This window comes from Cinclus cinclus, chromosome 38 (assembly GCF_963662255.1).
Source record: "Cinclus cinclus chromosome 38, bCinCin1.1, whole genome shotgun sequence".
Taxonomy (NCBI): domain Eukaryota; kingdom Metazoa; phylum Chordata; class Aves; order Passeriformes; family Cinclidae; genus Cinclus; species Cinclus cinclus.
Genome location: NC_085083.1, coordinates 210,612 through 220,060, shown reverse-complemented (window position 1 = coordinate 220,060; position 9,449 = coordinate 210,612). Strand labels below are relative to the sequence as shown.

General features: G+C 43.0%; 1 protein-coding gene across 1 annotated transcript in view; it reads left to right on the top strand.

Moving 5' to 3' along the window:
* Positions 1 to 9,449, top strand: part of PRPF31 (pre-mRNA processing factor 31) — a 14,287-nt gene that overhangs the window by 1,204 nt on the left and 3,634 nt on the right. Inside the window, exons 3-8 of the mRNA XM_062512551.1 lie at positions 2,874 to 3,050; positions 3,222 to 3,311; positions 4,707 to 4,834; positions 6,180 to 6,252; positions 7,269 to 7,397; positions 7,488 to 7,586. Of these exons, the coding sequence (XP_062368535.1) occupies positions 2,874 to 3,050; positions 3,222 to 3,311; positions 4,707 to 4,834; positions 6,180 to 6,252; positions 7,269 to 7,397; positions 7,488 to 7,586 (696 nt within the window). The remainder of the gene's footprint in view (positions 1 to 2,873; positions 3,051 to 3,221; positions 3,312 to 4,706; positions 4,835 to 6,179; positions 6,253 to 7,268; positions 7,398 to 7,487; positions 7,587 to 9,449) is intronic.

Genomic DNA, 9,449 nt, shown 5'->3' with positions numbered 1-9,449 from the left:
GTGCTGGGTTTTTTTTGGTGTATTTCAATGCCGTTTTTTGGGCCATTTTCGGGGTGTTTTTGGGATATTTTTGGGATATTTGTGCTGGTTTTTTTGGTGTATTTCAGTGCCGTTTTTTGGGATATTTTTGGGCTATTTCAGTGCCGTTTTCGGGGTGTTTTTGGGATATTTTTGGGATATTTGTGCTGTTTTTTTGGTGTATTTTAGTGCCGTTTTCGGGGTGTTTTTGGGTTATTTTTGGGATATTTTTGGGATATTTGTGCTGGGTTTTTTTTGGTGTATTTCAGTGCTGTTTTTTGGGCCGTTTTGGGGTGTTTTTGGGATATTTTTGGGATATTTGTGCTGGGTTTTTTTTGGTGTATTTCAATGCCGTTTTTTGGGCCATTTTCGGGGTGTTTTTGGGATATTTTTGGGATATTTGTGCTGTTTTTTTGGTGTATTTCAGTGCCGTTTTTTGGGATATTTTTGGGCTATTTCAGTGCCGTTTTCGGGGTGTTTTTGGGATATTTTTGGGATATTTGTGGTGGGTTTTTTTGTGTACTTCAGTGCCGTTTTTTGGGGTGTTTTTGGGATATTTTTGGGATATTTGTGGTGCTTTTTTTGGTGTATTTCAATGCCGTTTTTTGGGATATTTTTGGGATATTTCAGTGCCGTTTTCGGGGTGTTTTTGGGATATTTTTGGGATATTTGTGCTGTTTTTTTGGGTGTATTTCAGTGCCATTTTCGGGGTGTTTTTGGGATATTTTTGGGATATTTGTGCTGTTTTTTTGGGTGTATTTCAGTGCCATTTTCGGGGTGTTTTTGGGATATTTTTGGGATATTTGTGCTGTTTTTTTGTTGTATTTCAGTGTCGTTTTTTGGGATATTTTTGGGCTATTTCAGTGCCGTTTTCGGGGTGTTTTTGGGATATTTTTGGGATATTTGTGCTGGTTTTTTGGGTGTATTTCAGTGCCGTTTTTGGGGTGTTTTTGGGATATTTTTGGGATATTTGTGCTGGGTTTTTTTTGGTGTATTTCAATGCCGTTTTTTGGGCCGTTTTCGGGGTGTTTTTGGGATATTTTTGGGATATTTTTGGGATATTTGTGCTGGGTTTTTTTTGGTGTATTTCAATGCCGTTTTTTGGGCCATTTTCGGGGTGTTTTTGGGATATTTTTGGGATATTTGTGCTGTTTTTTTGGTGTATTTCAGTGCCGTTTTTTGGGATATTTTTGGGATATTTCAGTGCCGTTTTCGGGGTGTTTTTGGGATATTTTTGGGATATTTGTGGTGCTTTTTTTGGTGTATTTCAATGCCGTTTTTTGGGATATTTTTGGGATATTTCAGTGCCGTTTTCGGGGTGTTTTTGGGATATTTTTGGGATATTTGTGCTGTTTTTTTGGGTGTATTTCAGTGCCATTTTCGGGGTGTTTTTGGGATATTTTTGGGATATTTGTGCTGTTTTTTTGTTGTATTTCAGTGCCGTTTTTTGGGATATTTTTGGGCTATTTCAGTGCCGTTTTCGGGGTGTTTTTGGGATATTTTTGGGATATTTGTGGTGTTTTTTTTGGTGTATTTCAGTGCCGTTTTTTGGGATATTTTTGGGCTATTTCAGTGCCATTTTCGGGGTGTTTTTGGGATATTTTTGGGATATTTGTGCTGGTTTTTTTGGTGTATTTCAGTGCCGTTTTTTGGGATATTTTTGGGCTATTTCAGTGCCGTTTTCGGGGTGTTTTTGGGATATTTTTGGGATATTTGTGCTGTTTTTTTGGTGTATTTTAGTGCCGTTTTCGGGGTGTTTTTGGGTTATTTTTGGGATATTTTTGGGATATTTGTGCTGGGTTTTTTTTGGTGTATTTCAGTGCTGTTTTTTGGGCCGTTTTGGGGTGTTTTTGGGATATTTTTGGGATATTTGTGGTGCTTTTTTTGGTGTATTTCAACGCCGTTTTTTGGGCCGTTTTCGGGGTGTTTTTGGGATATTTTTGGGATATTTGTGGTGTTTTTTTTGGTGTATTTCAGTGCCGTTTTTTGGGATATTTTTGGGCTATTTCAGTGCCGTTTTTGGGGTGTTTTTGGGATATTTTTGGGATATTTGTGGTGTTTTTTTTGGTGTATTTCAGTGCCGTTTTTTGGGATATTTTTGGGCTATTTCAGTGCCGTTTTCGGGGTGTTTTTGGGATATTTTTGGGATATTTGTGCTGGTTTTTTTGGGTGTATTTTAGTGCCGTTTTCGGGGTGTTTTTGGGATATTTTTGGGATATTTTTGGGATATTTTTGGGATATTTGTGCTGGGTTTTTTTTGGTGTATTTCAATGCCGTTTTTTGGGCCATTTTCGGGGTGTTTTTGGGATATTTTTGGGATATTTGTGCTGGGTTTTTTTTGGTGTATTTCAATGCCGTTTTTTGGGATATTTTTGGGATATTTCAGTGCCGTTTTCGGGGTGTTTTTGGGATATTTTTGGGATATTTGTGGTGGGTTTTTTTTGTGTATTTCAGTGCCGTTTTCGGGGTGTTTTTGGGATATTTTTGGGATATTTTTGGGATATTTGTGCTGTTTTTTGGGGTGTATTTTAGTGCCGTTTTCGGGGTGTTTTTGGGATATTTTTGGGATATTTGTGCTGGTTTTTTTGGGTGTATTTTAGTGCCGTTTTCGGGGTGTTTTTGGGATATTTTTGGGATATTTGTGCTGTTTTTTGGGGTGTATTTTAGTGCCGTTTTCGGGGTGTTTTTGGGATATTTTTGGGATATTTGTGCTGGTTTTTTTGGGGTGTATTTTAGTGCCGTTTTCGGGGTGTTTTTGTGTTATTTTTGGGATATTTTTGTTATATTTGTGCTGGGTTTTTTTTGGTGTATTTCAACGCCGTTTTTTGGGCCGTTTTGGGGGTGTTTCAAGGTAGTTTTTTCGGACTGTTCCAGGTGTAGCAGGTGGCCTGACCCCCCTGTCCAAGCTCCCAGCCTGTAACATCCTCCTGCTGGGTGCCCAGCGCCGAACCCTCTCCGGTTTCTCCTCCACCTCCGTCCTTCCCCACACCGGTTTCATTTACCACAGCGACATCGTCCAGTCCCTGCCGCCGGTGCGTCAACCAAAAAAATAAAATTTTTAATTTTTTTTTTTTTTTTTTTTAATTTTTTTTTTTTTTTTGTGGGGGGGTTTGGTTCCTGGAGTTGATTTTTTTTTTTTTTTTTAACCCGATTAATCTGATTTTTTTTTTGTTTGTTTTTTTTTTGTTTTTATTTTGGTGCAGGATTTGAGGAGGAAAGCGGCGAGGTTGGTGGCGGCCAAGTGCACGCTGGCGGCGAGGGTGGACAGCTTCCACGAGAGCCAGGATGGAAAAGTGGGGCCCAAAATATTCCTGGGAGGGGCTGAGGTTTGGGGGGGGGTAGGGGGGGGGAAATGGTGGTGGTCCCCAAAATATTCCCTGGGTTCTGGAGTAGAGTGGGTGGGAGCACGCGGATCCGGGAGAAATTCCGTCGGAATTTGTGAAATTTCATCAGAATTCCGTCAAAATTCCGACAAAATTTGGTCGAAATTCGTGGAGTTCCACCAAGATTTTGTCAAAATTTCGCCAAAATTTTATCAAAATTCCATCAAAATTTGGTCAAAATTCGTGGAGTTCCGCCAAAATTGCATCAAAATTGCATCAAAATTTCGGCAAAATTCCGGCAAAATTCCATCAATATTCCATCAAAATTCTATCAAAATTCCATCAAAATTTCAGCAAAGTTTCATCAAAATTTCAGCAAAATTCCGGCAAAATTCCATCAGTATTCCATCAAAATTTCATCAAAATTCCATCAGAATTCCATCAAAATTCCACCAAAATTCCATCAAAATTTCAGCAAAATTTCAGCAAAATTCTGGCAAACTTCCATCAAAATTCTATCAAAATTCTGGCAAAATTCCACCAAAATTTCATCAAAATTCCACCAAAAATTCGTCAAAATTTCATCAAAATTCCACCAAAATGTCATCAAAATTTGGTCAAAATTTGTGGAGTTCCACCAAAATTTCGTCAAAATTCCACCCAAATTCCATCAATATTCCATCAAAATTAATGGAGTTCAACCAAAATTCCATCAATATTCCACCAAGATTCCATCAAAATTCCATCAAAATTCCACCAAAATTTTATCAAAATTCCATCAAAATTTCATCAAAATTTGGTCAAAATTCGTGGAGTTCCGCCAAAATTGCATCAAAATTGCATCAAAATTTCGGCAAAATTCCATCAATATTCCATCAAAATTCCATCAAAATTTCAGCAAAATTTCATCAAAATTTCATCAAAATTCCATCAAAATTCTGGCAAAATTCCACCAAAATTCCGTCAAAATTCCACCAAAATTTCATCAAAATTTGGTCAAAATTTGTGGAGTTCCACCAAAATTTCGTCAAAATTCCATCAAAATTCCACCAAAATTTTATCAAAATTCCATCAAAATTCTGGCAAAATTCCACCAAAATTCCATCCACATTCCATCAATATTCCATCAAAATTTCATCAAAATTCCATCAATGTTCCATCAAAATTAATGGAGTTCAACCAAAATTCCATCAATATTCCACCAAGATTCCATCAAAATTCCACCGAAATGCCACCAAACTTTCGTCAAAATGTCACCAAAATCCCCATAAAAATCCCCATAAAAATCCCCATAAAAATCCCCATAAAATCCCCAGATTTTTCCCAAAATTCCCGGATTTCACCCCGGAATTGCCGGGATTGCAGGTTGGGTACGAGCTGAAGGAGGAGATCGAGCGCAAGTTCGACAAGTGGCAGGAGCCTCCCCCGGTGAAGCAGGTGAAGCCGCTGCCGGCGCCGCTGGACGGGCAGAGGAAGAAAAGAGGAGGCCGGCGGTGAGTTAATTAGCGTTAATTAGCGTTAATTAGCGTTAATTAGCGTTAATTAGCGTTAATTAGCGTTAATTAATTGTTAATTAGCTCCTGATTAATCGCTGGTTGATTCCACCACCCCAGCAAAGATTCCAAGGAGCCCCCAGTTGGCCTCACATTGAGTTCACTCCTTAATTAAGTCCTAATTAATGGCTGATTAGCGCCCAGTTTGTTGCTAATTAAGCCTCTCCTAAGAGTTAATTAACCACAGATTAATCCCTAATTATTTATTTATTAGACCCCAATTGGCCCCTAATGAATCCCAAGTTTATCCCTAATTAACACCTAATTGTTTCATGGTTAAGCCCCAATTAGCCCCTAACAAATCCCAGATTAATCCCTAATTAACACCTCATTATTTTGTCATTAAGACCCAATTACCCCCTAACAAATCCCCAATTAAGCCCTAATTAATTCCTGATTAACCCCTAATTATTTCGTGATGAGGACCCAATTAGCCCGTAAAGCTTCCCCAAATTTATCCCTAATTAACACCTAATTATTTCATGATTAAGCCCCAATTAGCCCCTAACACATCCCCAATTAGGCACTAATTAATTCCTGATTAATCCCCAATCATTTCACCTTTAAGCCCCAATTAGCCCCTAAAACATCCCCACTTTATCCCTAATTAACCTGTAATTACTGCATGCTTAAGCCCCAATTAGCCCCTAATTAAGCCCTAATTAATTCCTATTTAACCCTTAATTATTTCATGATTAAGCCCCTATTAGCTCATAATGAATCCCTGATTAACCCCAAATTACTTCATGATTAAACGCTAATTAATCCCCCCCGACGAATCCCCTATGAAGCAGCTCATGAGCAGAGGAAGAAGAAGGGTGGTCCTAATTAATTCCGGATGAATCCCTAATTAGTGCCCAGTTAGCACGTTAATTGGCCCCTAATTAACACAAATTAACTCTTTAATTAACCCCATTTATGTCGCAATTGAGCCTCTAATGAACAGACGATCAACACCCATTCAACCCTTAATTAAGAGCTTCTTTAACCCGTAATTAATCCTGAATTTACTGCCTTAATTAGCTCCTAATAAACTCTCCGTTCTCTCCTAATTAGCCCTAATGAACCCCCAATCATTCTCTAATTAAGCCCTTAATCAACTTCTGAGTTTTTCTTAATTATCTGCACGAACCCCAAGTTAAGGGTCATTTATTATTGACTCCCGTTGAATGTGAAATCAGTCCAAATTAACCCCTTAATTATCTCCCAATTAATCCCCAATCAACCCCTTAATTGCTGCCCAATACTGCTTAATTAACCCCTAATTAGTCCCTAATTAACGCAGGTACCGGAAGATGAAGGAGCGCCTGGGGCTGACGGAGATCCGCAAGCAGGCCAATAGGATGAGCTTTGGAGAGGTAATTAACCCTAATTAACACTAATTAAACCCCCCCTAATCCCTTTTTTTAACGTTCCTGGGACCCCAGAATTCCAGTTTTTATTCATTTTTATCGGATTTTCCATTTTTTTATCCCATTTTTCCCTCAGATGAAACAAGAGGCCTACCAGGAGAACCTGGGCTTCGGCCTAGGCCACCTGTGACTCCCCAGTCCCTTTTTTTGGCTCTTTATTCCCAAATTTTCTCATTAAACTCCCATTTTAACCACCCTGAATCACATTATTTTACCTATTTTTACACATTTTTACTTATTTTCCCCATTTTTTATCTCATTTTTCACTCAGATCAAACAAGAGGCCTACCAGGACCTGGGCTTCGGCCTAGGCTGCCTGTGACTCCCAAACTCCATTTTTCCCCCCTTAAAAATGATTTTTCTTGTTAAAACTATTTTAACACTCCAAAATTCCATTATTTTACTTTTTTTTGGTTATTTTTATCTATTTTCCTTATTCTTTATCCCGTTTTCCCCTCGCTTCAAGCAAGAGGCCTGGGCTTCGGCCTAGGCCGCCTGTGACTCCCAAACCTCATTTTCCCTCCCTTTAACCCAAATTGTTCATATCAAACCTCATTTAACATCCTCAAATCTTACTCTTCTCTCCATTTTTACCCTTTTTTGCCTCATTTTCCCATTTTTAATCCCGTTTTCCCCTCACTTCAAGCAAGAGGCCTGGGCTTGGGCCTAGGCCGCCTGCGACTCCCAAACCCCATTTTCCCCACTTTAGCCCATTTTTTTTCTCATTAAACCCCATTTAACATCCTCAAATCTTACTCTTTTCTTCATTTTTACCTTTTCCTGCCTCATTTTCCCATTTTTAATCCCGTTTTCCCCTCATTTCAAGCAAGAGGCCTGGGCTTGGGCCTAGGCTGCCTGCGACTCCCAAACCCCATTTTCCCCTCCTTTAACCCCATTTTAACCTTCCCAAATCCCATTTTTCACTCCTCTCTCCACATTTTTTATCCCATTTTCTCTCTCAGATCGAGGAGGACGCCTACCAGGAGGACCTGGGCTTCAGTTTGGGCCACCTGGGCAAGGCCGGCAGCGGCCGCGTGCGCCAGACCCAGGTCAACGAGGCCACCAAGGCCCGGATCAGCAAAACCCTGCAGGTGCCTGATGCCCCCTTTTGGGTTAATCAGCCCTAATTAATATTTCCGGCCCCTAATTAGCGTAATTAACCCCTAATTAACGCTCCACAGAGAACCCTGCAGAAGCAGAGCGTGGTTTACGGGGGTAAATCCACGATTCGGGATCGGAGCTCGGGCACGGCCTCGAGCGTGGCCTTCACCCCATTGCAGGTGGGGAGGGGGCTCGGGGGGGTTTTGGGGGGTCCTGGAGGGATTTTGGGGGGGTTTTGAGGAGATTTGGGGGGTCCTGGAGGGATTTTGGGGGGGTTTGAGGAGATTTGGGGGGTCCTGGAGGGATTTTTGGGGGGGGTTTGAGGAGATTTGGGGGGTCCTGGAGGGATTTTGGGGGGGTTTTGAGGAGATTTGGGGGGTCCTGGAGGGATTTGGGGGGGGGTTTGAGGAGATTTGGGGGGTCCTGGAGGGATTTTTGGGGTGGTTTGAGGAGATTAGGGGGGTCCTGGAGGGATTTTGGGGGGGTATTGAGGAGATTTGGGGGGTCCTGGAGGGATTTTGGGGGGGTTTGAGGAGATTTGGGGGGTCCTGGAGGGATTTTTGGGGTGGTTTGAGGAGATTTGGGGGGTCCTGGAGGGATTTTTGGGGTGGTTTGAGGAGATTTGGGGGGTCCTGGAGGGATTTTTGGGGTGGTTTGAGGAGATTTGGGGGGTCCTGGAGGGATTTTGGGGGGGTTTGAGGAGATTTGGGGGGTCCTGGAGGGATTTTTGGGGTGGTTTGAGGAGATTTGGGGGGTCCTGGAGTGATTTTGGGGGATTTTGAGGAGATTTGAGGGGTCCTGGAGGGATTTTGGGGTGGTTTTGAGGAGATTTGGGGGGTCCTGGAGGGATTTTGGGGGGGTTTTGAGGAGATTTGGGGGGTCCTGGAGGGATTTTTGGGGGGGTTTGAGGAGATTTGGGGGGTCCTGGAGGGATTTTTGGGGGGTATTGAGGAGATTTGGGGGGTCCTGGAGGGATTTTGGGGGGGTTTTGAGGAGATTTGGGGGGTCCTGGAGGGATTTTTGGGGGGGTTTTGAGGAGATTTGGGGGGTCCTGGAGGGATTTTGGGGGGGTTTTGAGGAGATTTGGGGGGTCCTGGAGGGATTTTGGGGGGGTTTGAGGAGATTTGGGGGGTCCTGGAGGGATTTGGGGGGGGGTTTGAGGAGATTTGGGGGGTCCTGGAGGGATTTTTGGGGTGGTTTGAGGAGATTTGGGGGGTCCTGGAGGGATTTTTGGGGGGTATTGAGGAGATTTGGGGGGTCCTGGAGGGATTTTGGGGGGGTTTGAGGAGATTTGGGGGGTCCTGGAGGGATTTTGGGGTGGTTTGAGGAGATTTGGGGGGTCCTGGAGGGATTTTGGGGGGGTTTGAGGAGATTTGGGGGGTCCTGGAGGGATTTTGGGGTGGTTTGAGGAGATTTGGGGGGTCCTGGAGGGATTTTGGGGGGGTTTGAGGAGATTTGGGGGGTCCTGGAGGGATTTTGGGGGGGTTTGAGGAGATTTGGGGGGTCCTGGAGGGATTTTTGGGGTGGTTTGAGGAGATTTGGGGGGTCCTGGAGTGATTTTGGGGGATTTTGAGGAGATTTGAGGGGTCCTGGAGGGATTTTGGGGTGGTTTTGAGGAGATTTGGGGGGTCCTGGAGGGATTTTGGGGGGTTTTGAGGAGATTTGGGGGGTCCTGGAGGGATTTTTGGGGGGGTTTTGAGGAGATTAGGGGGGTCCTGGAGGGATTTTTGGGGTGGTTTGAGGAGATTTGGGGGGTCCTGGAGTGATTTTGGGGGGTTTTGAGGAGATTTGGGGGGTCCTGGAGGGAATTTGGGGGATCCTGAGTGGAATTTGGGGCATCCTGAGTGGAATTTGGGGGGTCCTGAGTGGAATTTGGGGAGATCCTGAGTGGAATTTGGGGGGTCCTGAGTGGAATTTGGGGATCCTGAGTGGAATTTGGGAGATCCTGAGTGGAATTTGGGGGGTCCTGAGTGGAATTTGGGAGATCCTGAGTGGAATTTGGGAGATCCTGAGTGGAATTTGGGGGGTCCTGAGTGGAATTT